This window comes from Onychostoma macrolepis, chromosome 03 (genome assembly GCF_012432095.1).
Source record: "Onychostoma macrolepis isolate SWU-2019 chromosome 03, ASM1243209v1, whole genome shotgun sequence".
In the NCBI taxonomy this organism is placed as follows: domain Eukaryota; kingdom Metazoa; phylum Chordata; class Actinopteri; order Cypriniformes; family Cyprinidae; genus Onychostoma; species Onychostoma macrolepis.
The window spans coordinates 40,351,734-40,367,422 of record NC_081157.1 but is presented as its reverse complement, the minus strand read 5'-3'; the positions used below and the strand labels follow the sequence as shown (position 1 = coordinate 40,367,422).

The 15,689-nt window shown below is 37.4% G+C and overlaps 1 protein-coding gene across 1 annotated transcript; it reads left to right on the top strand.

Annotated features, from left to right (window-relative positions):
• The first annotated feature begins 2,927 nt into the window (after positions 1-2,927).
• On the top strand, positions 2,928-14,582 carry kcnj12b (potassium inwardly rectifying channel subfamily J member 12b). The gene is made up of 2 exons (XM_058770013.1): positions 2,928-3,790; positions 9,248-14,582. The coding sequence occupies exon 2, from the start codon at positions 9,322-9,324 to the stop codon at positions 10,588-10,590; it is 1,269 nt and encodes a 422-aa protein (XP_058625996.1). The 5' UTR covers positions 2,928-3,790; positions 9,248-9,321; the 3' UTR covers positions 10,591-14,582.
• Positions 14,583-15,689: the final 1,107 nt, after the last annotated feature.

Here is a 15,689-nt window from a genome sequence, read left to right as displayed (position 1 = left end):
GACTCAATTAGTCAGCATGCAAAAAATAGTATGACGTCACAAACCACAGGCTGGTTAAATCACAGTCAAATCTAAAATATTTTTTCTTCACAAATAATATTCCTAACATTTTTCAAAAAAAAAATTGAATTAGTTGCATTATTTTTGTAAATAATTTATTTCTAAAGATCAAAGATCAAACTTACAAGACAACTCAGTTCAGTCATACACTATAGGGGTGACCCCGAATAGTCGATGCTTCGACAGCAGGAGCCCGATTCGATACCAATCTCACAGTCAAATATTCGCGGGGGTTATGATCATGCCATTTTGGCTATATGGGGGTGTTCATTGTCTGATTTCACATAGAACTATTTTCTCCCAATAAGTTAATATACAGCCTATTAAGATAATGTTGTAAATAAGAATCTGAAAAGAAAGAAGCTTTTAATAAATATTTTTAACGTGCGTGAATAAATCCAACCAGATTGTTTCACGTAATCCAACATCTTGGCGGCAATGATTTAAATATTTAACAAGACAGAGTGAAAGACTTTTTCGATAAAGTAGGGTATAAGTGATTTCAAAATATTTCAGTCGGTTTATATATATCGTGGTGTATATATTATTTATCTAGTATAAGATGCATTTGGTTGAGTTACGCAATAAAGCGCTTCATAGTACAACACTGTAAAAAAAATTCCGTAGTTTTTACAAAATAATTCTGGCAGCTGTGGTTGCCAGAATCATTTTGTAAAAAATACAGAAAAAATGTAAACACATTTACAGAACAAAACTGTAAAATTTACAGTATAAAACTGTAATTCACAAACAGGGATATTTGAATGTAAACCACTAAATTCAACAACACACACTGCTAATAAAATCTGTTTTGTACCTTTAACATACTGACAACCACCATAATAATGCAGGTGGTAAAAGAGAAAGCCACATGAAGAATCAAAGCTCATCACAGGCAGCTTCACCACAAGCAGAAGTGTATACTAATACATAGAAGGTGCACAGGGTCGTTCATGCAAACACAAAACACCATCATGGTAACGCACATGATACTTAAATAATGCACTAAACTTTCATTAAACAACAGAAGATGAAACATAAAGCCAAACTGTACATAACTGATAACAAAAACTATTAAAAAACATGATTATTTAAACAAAATACTTTCAAATGTGGAGTGTCACGCAGGGAATTCTGGGAATATCAGTTTACAGATTTTGACTAAATTATACATTGATTTGTTATTTTTACTTCTAACAACTGTACAATTAACAGCATTTTACTGTAAATTACATGAAATGTCTGGTTAGATCTTTTACAGTTTTTCCGTGTATATAGTACAGGAACTCACTGTTAACATATTAACAGTTTTTGTCAGTAGCGTTTTTTACAACATTTTACAGTTAAAATTACACTTATTTTTTATAGTGTACGGTGATTATATCTTCAGCGCGCAGCGCGAGCAGTAGGCTACAAACAAAAATGCAGAATATTAATAACTATGACTGGGACTGTCATATAGCATTATAATGAGAACACTATTATAATAAACCGCTGTGGATTTTTAGAGTTTAGTTGCAGTGGCGATGTTGTGTGAAGAACTGTTCACAAAATGAGTTCATTCAGAGCCGCGCAGACACGATCATCACGTGCATTCGGGACATTTTGTGCAGATAGTCTATAATTCGTAATATTGACATTATGTTGTATAAATAACGAACCGTATTCTATATGAGATAAATGATGAAATCCCGTTGATTAAAAACCTGCTATCAAATGCTTCATTCTACTGGTCATCTTCAGCGCGTGCAGCTCAAAACAGAAATGCAGAACATTGTTCTACTGCCATATACATAACATTATAATGAGATAAATAATATTTTAATTAAAACATAAAACGTTATTTTTGTATCTGCGAGACGTCCGTTACATTTTCCCTGTGTGTTAACGTCAGTAATTATGACTGTCCAATGTCTGACTTGACTCTTGGTAATGTATTTTGCCCCGCCCCCAAACATATGATTCGACTATCAGTCGACTATCGGCAAGATTTGAAAATTCCGATTCGACTGTGAAACACTCCTAACACTATACCATTCAAATGTTTGAATTCAGGAATTTTTTTTTTTTTTTTATGGAAAGAAATTTTATTTAACAAGGATGCATTTAATTGATCATACGTTACAGTAAAGATTTGTAATGTTAAAAACATACTATTCATTAAAGAAACCTGAACAAAAATGTACTGTATCATGGTTTCCACAAAAAAATCGAGCAGCAAACAACATTGATAATAATAAGAAATTACTTCTTGAGCAGCAAATCAGCATATTAAAATGATTTCTGAAGGATCATGTGACACTGAAGACTGGCGTAATAACTGCTGAAAATTCAGATTTTCCATCACAGGAATAAATCAAATTTAAAAATACATTAAATATAGAAAACACTTATTTTAAATTGTAATAATATTTCACAATATTGTATATTGTATTGTAAAATATAGTAAAGCAAGTCATTTCTGTTCAATTCACATTCCATCCATTACTCCACACAGATTCATTTGGACTGTTGTTTACAGTAAACTTCAGTCAACTCTTCACTCAATAACAGATCAATAGCAGTCCTTGTAGAACAGTTCCAAACATAGCAACCAATGCAAAACATGAAACAGTATCAGGACAAGCCACTGCAACCCAAGCTGACATCACAGCCAGGGCGCCTTAGTATGTTAACGATGAGAGGTCAACACATGACTCTATCTACCTATCTATCTATCTATATGGCAGTAGTTGGCAGAATCTTTCTCATAGACACTTATAAAGCAACATACACATGCACACAGGTAGGAGTCAGATTAATTAGCCAGCGTGACCAGGCATGACAGATGAGCGTATTCGTGTGTTCGTTTGTGTTTATTTGTAGAGGCAAATGTCCTGGTTCTGTCACCATCCTTGCATGTGCAACCCAAACCAAAGAGCCAGCCTCTTAAAAACGATTATTCATCTGAGAGCATGTTCACACACACATACACTAACCTTATGCAAACACTATGAAAAACAGTGCGCACGAATCCGTGTTCCCAACTAACAGAAACCACACAAAACCCTCAAACACAAAGGATTTTTTTTGCCATTTGTCAGTCTGTAATGTATTCAGCCGACGTAGAGGGCAGTAAAATGTACTTATTTTGGGTTTGAGCATGAACACCAGGCTGCTTTTCAAGAGCTCTGTGTTTGAGGTAGCATCGGTGAGACCGTGGTCCCTGCAAATGCCAACTTCAGAGAGAGAGAGAGGGAGCAAACGAGAGAGCGAGAGAGTGTGAAAAACTGCAGCAAAGATCAGATAGCAGACAAGGGTGAGAGAGAGAAAAAAGGAGAGAGTGAGCAGTGTTTTAAACGTTCAAAGAGAGAATCATTGGCGAGGTGTCGCACTGAAACATTAGGGAATCACTGGACATGCCAGACCCTCAGGGATGACCAAGGAAGATTACTGGAACGTCGGATCAACGCTAGGGAACGTTAACGGAACATTCTGAGGCTGTTAGCTTATAATCTGCAGCCTTTAGATAAGAACCTCCTTCGAATACATGCGTACATGTGTGCGAGTTTCCATCTGTGTATGTGACGCTAAAGATGAGGACCTCGCTGGACAGTCAGGATCCCTTTTTTTCTTTAAAACGGTGATTTTTCCTGAAGAGGAACTGTGAGGAACTCAGTGGAATCATGCTTTAGCTCAACTTCAGATCTCTTTCTTGTATATTTCCATGCACACAAAGGGAAGAAAAAAGGTAAGCAGAATGTGTTTGTATTATTTCAGCTTCTGTCAGCTCTGTCTCACTCACATGGACAGTCTACAGGTATTTTCTGCAACCTGTAGGCGTTTTTTTCTTTTATGTCTGCGAACGTTCTGGTGTCTTTAATGTGCCTCACATGAATAGAGTCATAATGAGAAGGTGATGGTGATCATCATTGCATATTCTGTACTTTCCACTGTGTGTCATCAAATCAGTGAGGGGACTGTCACACCCAAGACAGCATTCCCACAATGATGGATGTCCCCTGAATGCTGGAATGTCTGCACATGTTGAGCTCTTGTTTGATTTTAAAGCTCTATGAGAAAAATCATGCATGCATTTCAATGGAAATTCAAATGAAGTCTAAATATAGATACGGGCAGCGTAATTCAATTCCTGATTGTGTAAAGGCTGTACGTTCAACACACAGGCACCTGTTTGGATGGATATAGCATGCCAAAACAAATCAAATCATGCAAACGTTCTTACGGCAAAAAAAGTCTAGACGCAACTCCATTTCAGCACTGCGCATATGGCGATGGTGATACGAGTCGAAGTTCATAAAGTTTATTAAAGGAGACTGATGCAGCTCTTCAGGGGCTGTGGAAATGTTTGGTGGAGTAATATCTGAAGTCTGTCAACTGCCTGTCAAAGTTCTTACAATCTGTCATCACTTTAATTCCTCATCATATTTGCCATTTCGGGACTGGAGGAGCTGTGGGATGGGTAGAATATGTTAATTACGCTCAGGGATTAAATTGACAGCTGTCCCTTTTGGTTCTAAGTGTGCATGAAAAGCAAAAAGGAAACAGAATGTTCTCTTCAGATGAAGTTTCCATCGACCACCGCCATAGGGCACAGGTATTTACGTCAGATGCCCATAAGCGAGATCATCTTTTGTATATCAGAAAACATCTTTACCCAAAATTCTTTCTGAATGCAACAAAGTACAAAACCTTTTCACAATTAATATTTTTATTGGTGCAAAGGAACCCAATTTATGGCATTTTTTTGTGCAAAATGTTCACTGCATATTTGAGGGTTCAGAGCAGAGATCATTTTGAAATTTTCGTTTTAGCGCAAAATGCTTAGTGCATAAAATAAATAGGAAACTTATTATAAATTAATAAATGTTTTATTCATATTTGTATTTCAAATAAATCTTCAAATTATTATATATATATATATATAATTATTCACACACACACACACACACACACATATATGATAAAATAGAAATATGATACAGATATAATTTCATTTCGAATATATTTTAGATTTAAAATTACATTTGGATATTTTATATATGTAATTTCATTTCATTTCAGAACTACTGGAAATCTCAAGAAATTCAGTGGGTCTCGAAAACTCAAGTGTCATTAAAATGAGCAAAGAGAAAAGAAAAATTGATAAAATAGGAGCAGACATACTGTGTTTGTTAGTTTTCACCTTTAGCTATCACAGAACTTGGATTAGTTTATCTTTACTCATAGTACTGCTATCGAACCACTAAGTGGTCACTGGATCTGCTGACATTTAGATTGGAATTAGCTGACATCACATCAGGACGTAGTGAAGATGCCGACCCCACTGTCTCCCCTCGACTGGAAATCTACTTTATATTCTCACGGCTATCATTGAAAAACTTATTAAGTGCTCAACTGTCTCTCTCTCGTCTCTTCTTCTCAATTTGGAGTGATTGGCCACCTGGATGATGACTAAAATACCACCGCATGAAGCCGACAGTCACCCCTCAAACAAACACACACACCTACACACAAAATTTCTACCAGACAGGTTTCCATGGAAACCTCTATATCCCAGTTTTTCATGCGATTCTTTTAGTTTAGAGTATTGTAGAATTATGCTGCATTTTTGTGTAATCATGGGTATGCATGAAGAAAATGATATGTTTTTCTCATTATCACTCTCGTTGAATCTGCAGCTTCTTAGCTATTTGCACTCACCAATATAGCAGCACCTGACACTACCCAGCCCCCAGTGTGTGAGAGTGTGAGTGTGTGTGCGTGTGCATGTGCATGTGAAGTTTGTGTGTTTTGACGTCTCTCTGTCAGTACAGTATGTCTTGGAGCGCAGATTCTTGCAAGTGTGTGTGTGCGTGCAGTAGGCGCACTGAGACAGGCATCTATTATTAGAAAGACAGATCACTTGACACAGGCGCTGGCTAGACGCCTAAATCTGGACCCCACTGGCAGCTCCCAGCTCAGAGCTCTGTCAAAAAAAAAAAAGTGCAGTGAGAAAATTCGGATAATGATAATCATGATAACCATAACAATAAAGCCCATAGTCCAGCTCCTCTCGGCCTATGAGATGTGCACACTTCAGCACTTCACTGCGCAAAGGTGCGGAGTTTCGCAGCAAAAGTGTGAAATTACTTTAATTAGCTACATCTGCTGTGAAAAAAAAAAAACAAGACGACGGATCTGCACATCTGCTCTTTCCTCACTCACACTTACAGAGTAGCACTTTTGCACACACTCACGCAATGGAGTAACACACATTTTTAGCTGCAGTGAGAATTCAGAAGATTTATTTTGGGACTATTTTGGCCTGCATCATTTAGGTTTCCCTTTCATTGACTTTTGATGTTTAAATACTAGAAAATGTATTTATAAAACGGAGAGTTCGGACTCAAAATTCTGATTGGATGAAACACATTCAAAGATAAAAATAAAAATGCAGACACAGACTACTGTAACCTCATGTTTTATATTAATGTGCCAAGATGTTATACCATAAACGATCTACAGTTAGAACAATCAACTAAAATACTTTTTAAAGGGGTTGTTTATTTTAATTATTATTAATAGATCCTGATATTTGTTGCCATTTGTCATCATACTGCCATCTTCTAAAAGCATTAAGCCACCTGAGGCCCTGTGTCACAGGGCCTCAGGTGGCTTAATGTGTTACAGTGATTTTACCATGGAGGCTTTAAGTCAGGGTTCCTCAATTAGTTTTCGCCGAGGGCCGATTTCTGCCAACAATACCAAGCCAAGGGCCACTGACCTATATATATAAATATATATATATTCTTATTACTACAATTATTATATTACTGTTGCTTTTGTTAAAACTTTTTTTTTTTTATTCAAACAATTATGAACATTTTTGCATTTAGATACAGAAGAACTTTACCTGTTGAATATTAAAAACAAATGAACAAACAAAAAATCTGGATCTCCATGTCTGCCATTCAAATGTTCCTATTCATCTCCAGACTGGATCTCTTCTCTCCACTTTCACTAATTGCAGATTCAATTATTAGATCTGTCAGCATTAATATTTTTACACTTAGATTTTACACTTAGGGGGGAGGGTGGAATAAAAAAGTATCTTTTCAATGTAATTTTTGTCCTAACCACCCGCGACAGCGTCACGTGACACGGAATTCTATTTTAGAAATGGTTTTTTTTTTCGCGGCAGGAACATACAAAATATGACAGTGATTATGTGCTTTATTCACTGTTAAAAGTGTCTAATGTGAGTTTGAATTTTATTTTGCTTGAGGTTTATAGCCATTGTGAAAGCAACAATAGATATTTTACGTCAGATCTTGAAAATAAATTAAAGCAAACTTACGTTAAAACTGTGAACTCACTAAGAACCAATTTCCATAATAAAGACGGTATCACTCACTCAAAACGGTTCAGTCCATCCACATTTGAATCATCTATTTTCCGTGTCCACTTTTCATTACTTCACACTTGCATTGTTTTTGCCGTCACATCTGGACGCGACAAAGCATTGCAAATCATTTGAACTGCGTGTCAGCCATAAATAGAGCGAGTCAGCAGTTTTCTGTCGGGGATTTGTCGCGCCCTGCTTTACGTCTTCCCAAATAACACCTCTAACCACCTCCCATGGTTTATTGCATTAGTTTTACATTTTATTAAATAATTTTTAATAAAATTTTACATATATCAGAATGTGGATTTTTAAAATGGTTTAGTAAAGTCTCTTATGCTCACTAAGGTTGCATTTATTTGATCAAATGACTGTAAAAACAGTAATATTGTGAAATATTTTTAAAAGTTAAAAAGCTTTCCTATTTTAATGTATTTTAAAGTGTCATTTATTCTTTAGATGGCAAAGCTGAATTTTCATCAGCCATTACTTCAGTCTTCAGTGTCACATGATCCTTCAGAAATCTTTTGTAAATGACTTTACTGTCACTTTTGATCAATAAAATGTGTGTATTGAATAAACATCAATTTTAATAAAAGGTTATTAAACAAAATATTAAGAAACTTTAAAAATTTCTTTTGATTTCTGTAAATGCATTTTATCGATGGAATTTACTTAAATGTGTGTTATGCAACCCTTTTAGGGCACTACCAAATAAGAGGGATAAGATTTTATCCAATTTATTTGGTAACACTTTAGTATAGGGACCAATTCTCACTGTTTACTAGTTGCTTATCAGCATGCCTATTATTAAAATATTGGCTGTTTATTAGTACTTATAAAGCACATATTCTGCATGACCATATTCTACATCCTTAATACTACCCAATACCTCAACTTAAAAGGATAGCTCACCCAAAAATGAAAATTTGATGTTGATCTGCTTACCCCCAGGACATCCAAGATGTACAGTAGGTGACTTTGTTTCTTCAGTAGAACACAATGAAGATTTTAAACTCAAACCGTTGCAGTCTGTCAGTCCTATAATGCAAGTCAATGGGCACACAATCTTTGAGAGTAAAAAAAAAAACATGCACAGACAAATCCAAATGAAACCCTGCGGCTCGTGACGATACACTGATGTCCTAAGACACAAAACGATCGGTTTGTGCGAGAAACTGAACAGTATTTTTAACATTTTTTACCTCTAATACACCACTATGTCCAACGACCGGATGCCGTGCACGCACTCAGGGCAGTTGGACATAGTGGTGTATTAGAGGTAAAAAATGATAAAAATACTGTTCAGTTTCTCGCACAAACCGATCGTTTCGTGTCTTAGGACATCAGTGTATCGTCACGAGCCACAGGGTTTCATTTGGATTTGTCTGTGCATGTTTTTTTTTTTACTCTCAAAGATTGTGTGCCCATTGACTTGCATTATAGGACTGACAGACTGCAACGGTTTGAGTTTAAAATCTTCGTTTGTGTTCTACTGAAGAAACAGTCACCTACATCTTGGATGCCCTGGGGGTAAGCAGATCAACATCAAATTTTCATTTTTGGGTGAACTATCCCTTTAACAACCACCTTACTAACAATTAATAAGCAGCATATTAGGAGTTTTTTTAGGCAAAAGTCGTAGTTAATGGTTTGTTAATAGTGAGAATTGGACCTTAAAATAAAAGTATGACCATTTACTAAAAAAACAAAAAACATTCTGCAAGGGGGTTGTAAACATATGAGCATAACCATATACAATGAAGACTGCATGACTGATCTTATGTTTTGCTTCATCTTCAGGCAACGCAAACTGATCCAGAGCTGCTTTGCTACTCTCGCTCACTTACGGACTGGTTCTGGTTGGGCAGAGTGGCATGAGTGTGGGCAAGCCCCACCGCTACAACACCGTGTCATCGTCGGAGGAGGACGTGTACCAGCACGGCAACATGCCCGCCCTCGGCAATGGCTTTGGTAATGGCAAGATCCAGACGCGCCGGAAGGTGCGGAGCCGCTTCGTAAACAAGACAGGCCAGTGCAACGTCAGTTTCGCTCACATGGACGAGCAATCTCAGCGCTACCTCGCCGACATCTTCACCACCTGTGTGGACATCCGTTGGCGCTGGATGTTTGTCCTTTTCTCTCTTGCATTTGTCCTGTCCTGGCTTGCGTTTGGTTTCGCCTTCTGGCTTATTGCTCTTATCCACGGTGACTTAGACCGGCCCATTAAAGATGACTTCACACCATGTGTTATGCAGGTCAACAGCTTTGTTGCAGCATTTCTGTTCTCAGTTGAGACGCAAACAACAATCGGCTACGGATTCCGCTGCGTAACCGAGGAGTGTCCCTTAGCGGTGTTCATGGTCGTCTTCCAGTCCATCGTGGGTTGCATCATTGACTCTTTCATGATCGGTGCCATCATGGCCAAAATGGCGCGACCTAAGAAACGGGCAGAAACGATACTGTTCTCACACAATGCTGTCATCGCAATGCGCGATGGGAAGCTGTGCCTCATGTGGCGGGTTGGGAACTTGAGGAAAAGTCACATCGTAGAGGCTCATGTGCGGGCGCAGCTTATTAAGCCCCGAATCACAGAAGAGGGCGAGTACATACCTCTCGATCAGATCGACATCAATGTGGGTTACGACCAAGGTCTCGACCGCATCTTCTTGGTTGCTCCTCTCACCATCCTCCACGAGATAAACGAGGAGAGTCCTCTGTATGGAATCAGCAAGCAGGACCTGGAGACATCCGATTTTGAGATTGTGGTCATACTGGAAGGGATGGTCGAGGCGACTGCGATGACTGCTCAGGTGCGCAGCTCCTACCTGGCCAGCGAGATCTTATGGGGCCATCGTTTTGAGCCCGTGGTGTTTGAGGAACGCAGCCAGTATAAGGTGGACTATTCGCACTTTCATAAGACCTACGAGGTTCCCTCCACGCCACGTTGCAGTGCCAAAGACATGGAGGAGAACAAGTCCTTGGAGTCCGCTGCCAACTTCTGCTATGAGAACGAGTTAGCCTTCATTAGTAGGGATGAAGAGGAGCAAGAAGAGGACAGGGGTGAGAGGGGGACTGAGCTAGAGACCCTTTCAGCCAATCTGAACTTCGATCAGAGGTCATATCACAAAGAATCCGAAATATGACCCTTGATTGTCACCTTAAAGACTTTGCTTTATTGTAGATTCAGCCTATTCTTCTAGTGTCGGTTGTAACGGTTAGCTACAGAGCAATGCAAGTGCCATATGAAACCTTGACCCACTGTCCTAGAGCCATGCTGTAGTTTGGGGCAGGTCAGGAAAAGAAAGTGCTTTTTGTAGTTGTTGGAAAAGCGAGGCCTTCCTGTAGGAAAACTTGAAATCTGATTATATGTTTCATACTGTAGTTTGAAGTGATAGCTTTAAGTAGTATCATTATGCAATACTAAGCTAGCCTGGGTGCCATATTGACTAAATCTCTCTCTTGTTAACAGAATTTGCACAAAATAGGTTGTCAACCACTAGTGTGTTCGCTTTGATATAGAGTAGAACATGATACACTTGTTTTGATGTGATTTACAGCAATAAAGTGACTTGAAGACATTTATCCATCATGCTCTCCATATTCAACTGATACTTTTCCCTTTACGTCAGAGCAAACACTGCAATGTCTGGTAGTTTTATTTTTACCGTGTAATGAGGTACTACTTTAGAGGTGTGTGAAAGATAATTAACACCTACACAGACGCTGATTTACTGCTAACTGACAATGAGCAAAATGGTTCCCAGGCTAGCAAATAGCAAAGACACAAAGCTATTTATTCAGTATTAGAAAGCGAGTAGAAAATATATACTGTGTGAGTGGATGAATGAAAGATAAGGTATGATGGGATACAGTTAAACTTTTTTTTTTTTCATAACAAACCACCATTCAACATTCATGCTCAGGCCAGACACCCTTGAATAAAACCACTTGTATACTTACAAATGACAGCCAGAGGAAAAACAACAGTTTCATGTTGCTTCAGTGCCATATTAAACCCATAAGTTATGGATTTCTACGTGTTGTAGCCAAATTTTGAAGCTTTAAAACAAGATATTTACAACATTACATGTTTTGCTAAAGCAACAGTTACATTGTGCTAGTGTGTGTGTGTTTTATGAGGTATGAACTTCAGTTTGACCTTTCTTTATTGGTGTTTCTTTCCTCAGTATCAAAACAGCTGCCCACTTGCGAATGTGAAAGGAAATGATCAATACTAAAAGCTATTTCTATGGTAGATGTTAAAGAATGAAAAGTCAGTATTGGATTAAGGGCACACTGCAAAAAACTTTTTTTTTTTTTGAATCAGTATTTTCACCTTGTAAAGAAAAGCAATATAATTTGTCTTGACAAGTAAATTCACTAAATTTGAAACGTTGAGCATAATACTACAAATCCATTTAATTATGCAAGTAGTTTTTTTTAACCTAAGAGCTTTCAGAAATTAATTTCAACAAGCAACTAACAACAGACCAACACCAACCACCCACCTCTGGTATCTTACACGATAATTAGTGATCTTGACAATCTCGCTCCTTTTCACAATTAGAGCAAAGTGAATGGAAGAGGTGAGAACGAAAGCCAGAGACAAAGGAGGAACAAAGGAGAGAGCGTTCTCCCACTCACCTCATCCATCACTTTGCTCTGTGGGGGCAAATAAGTGTGCCTGATTAAATAAAGAAGGCATTATATAAGATAATTTAAATAAATTAAACGTTTCATCAAGGTAGATTATAGCCAAAGTCATCCTCTTTCGCAGAGAAGAGAGGAAAAAAAGATGATCCTCTCGACATCATCCTCTCCAAAAATACAGTACCACACTAAACTACGTCATGAAACCATCATATAACCCACAGTCGCACAGTTTATTGTTTTTAAAAGTCCGTCTGGTTATGAAAGGAAAATGGAGTCATTATTCACACTATTTTATGCAGCCGCATGGCTGTTTTCAGGTCACGTCCTCATATCCTCTTCAGCTGGGTTTCTGAGGGTGAAAGTGAGTCAGCTCACGGTGATTTCAGCTCTTCAGAAAAGGCGGCAAGATAGATATAAAACAGTGAGGTACTTTATAGCAAATGAGCTTAGCCCTGCAGGAAAAACCAGGTCATACCAGTTTAAGGTGCTCAAGCTGATTTTTGGATTATGCTAGCTGTTTTTTTTTGCTGGTCTAGAGAGGTATCTAACCAGCTTGACAACATGTTATAACCAAGACCAGCAGGTTTTCCAGATGCATGGTCAACCAAGCAGCTTTTGAGTGAGTTAAAAACCACTAATGATCAGCTTGGACCAGATACCATATAAACCCACCTACGACAAGATCTGGATTTTCCAGCAGAGAGGGGAAAAAGTGGTGATACTGATAAAGACAACACAGAAATTCAAAATCTGAAACGCAATACAAATCTTCTTCTCAGCAATAGGATCCAGAAGTGTACCTTACTCAATCAGAACTACCGGCACGATTTACATTCTAATATTGAACAGAACTAAGTAATAAACCCGAGCACAGATGCGTAACTTTGTGCAGATGTATGTTAGATTTGAGGTTATTTGCAGCAATGAGTTCCAGGTAAATAGGTGCAATGTATAACCATAAAGCATCAAATCTCACCTCAAGCTGAATGAAGTAACTGAATTGCATAATTTAAACACGGAGAGAGAGAATCAGGAAACTAATTCAACACTGGCATGGCATGAGGATACAGCTAAGGAAAAAAAAACTGATCCATCAACAGTAAAACACATTTAGATGAATCATTTTCTGTCAGAAGCTGTGTAATCTAGCATGAAGCAAATGTCATTGTAATGTGAGGGAGTGAAGTGCGAGTATTCAATGATTAATATCTCCACACTCTTAATACTCAACTGTATTTAAGTACAAAAATGACTAAAAAAGAAAGTAGAGTGAAATCTAATTTGAGCAATAGGTGAAGCTCATGACTTTACAATTATAAAATATTCAAATGCTGTTTTATAACAAATCTTGCTATTGAGCTATGGGTATCCTGCTGTCTGTCATCGGAAGAGAATCGTAATACATAACCATGGTGACAAATGTAACCACGGAAACAGTCTATCTATAATTACTGGACGTATAGGCCCATCTATAGACTTGTTTCTCTGGCGTTCCACTGTTGCACCACCATGCACCTTAAAATTACACCATTTATTAATTAAATCTCATTAATTAACAATAAATGCAATTGAATAATAATGTAAATTCAAAATTCAGACTTAAAAATTCCATTCAATATAAAGCAAATGCCAATTGACGATCAACATTTGATCTTTAAACAACATGAGAATTATGAATTGCAATCTTAAAGACTAAGAATTAATGAAGTGAACATCCAGTATAGGCTGCATACTCTGTTCCAATGGCCAGTAGGAGGGAGAGGAAGTCCACACGCCCCAGTATCATCGGTCAACGTCTGTGCTTTGTGTTCCACCCCAGGGAACGTCTCTAATTGCGTCTCTCTTTTAGTACATTATAACTATGGGAACCAGAAGCATGTGTGCCCTATACGTTCAAGCCTAAAAGCTTTGAGAATATTTGTCACATACAAAGGTCAAAGAGATCATGTACATTTGCCTTCTGAGAAGGCTGGTAATTAATGCCAAATATAACACAAAACCAGGAGGGGAACATGGAACCACGGATTCAGCATTTACACGTCTACTCGAGCACTCCTTACATAATCCATGAAAATGGCAACAATGTAGGGATTTCGAATCTAGTTCTGAGTAGTCACGGTTTGACATTATTGTTTTAAAACTACTTCATGTGAACATTAAGTTTTGATAGAGCCCAAGACTTTTGGAAAGATAAAACGATCAACATGCACATCACAGAAAAACAGCACACTATGACGCAGACAAGATTTCTTCTCAGCAATAGAATCCAGAAATGCACCTTAATCAATCCCAAGCGCAAAATCGGGGGATTTACATTCTAAAATTAAACAGGAAAAGTATTAAACCCGAGTAGTCACGTCACTTTGTGTAGCTGGATGAAAGAGAGTGTGAAACCATGAGGATATATACACCACTGAGTTCCAGGAAAACAGGTGCATTTTACAACCATTGATCTGTATCAAATCTCACCTTCAACTGCATGAAGTCTTAAATTATGAAGTATTAAATTATGTGATTCCTGTACTGTGTGTGTGTGTATATGTGTGTGTTGTGTGACGTTTACTGACGTGCAACTGATACAGAAACAAAATTCTCCATTTCATGACCATCCCTCTTTGCTTTACATACAGCACAAACACAAAAACACACACTTATTTTTCCTTTCATAATAGAGACCTCATATAGACTATAGGCTATAATATTTCCACTGGTCTATTTTGCTCTAAATATGATAAAATGCTCTAAATATGATTGTTTTCCAAAAATGTTTAATCAACATAAACTTGGAATGTCAAGTTTATAATAAAAGTAGTAGTAATAATTTTTTTTAAATTACATTTAAAAAAATATACATCTTATTTCTATTTATTAGCATTTAGCATGTAATTTAGATTATTTTAACAGAACTTAAATCATTTTAAGCCATGCTTTGGCTCCCTAGTGAGAGCAAATGGTAGTATGTTTATTAAACAGGCTTTCTCATAGGTACTGCTGGCTGGTGAAGATATTTTGGTCTACTTATTTATATACTCTGCGATATTACATAACCAACCCACTATTGCATTATATATTCATTGTCTACAAAGTTTAAAATGGGTATATTTGTAATATGCATAAGTTTTCTAAGAGCCAGATAGAAAGAAGAAAATGTCCCACTTGGCCTACAACTACTACAAGAGCGCTGACTTTTTTCTTTGCTCTAACATCTAGCCAGACTAAAAAGAGTTGACAGACATTAAGTAAAAGTTACACAAACAAATTGCAGAGCATCAAATGTAAGCTTTGCATTTTCAACATGGCCTCATGGGACGATTCCTTCAATGAGATTTATGTAAGTTTACAGTAAGTTTTTTTTCTCAAAATATCAATTTACCTGTTATAAAAACAGTTCTTCTCTTTACCTGTAAAAAGATGTAAACATGGTTCAGGTGGAGGAGCTGAGAGCTGCATATGTAAATACGTTTCCAAGGCAACACAAATGCTCTGAAACGAGTTGAATAGGATGGACACTCGTACACACTTTTGGTTAGAGAGAGAGAGAGAGAGAGAATTAAGGGATTGTCATTTTCAAAATTAATCAGTGTTTTGA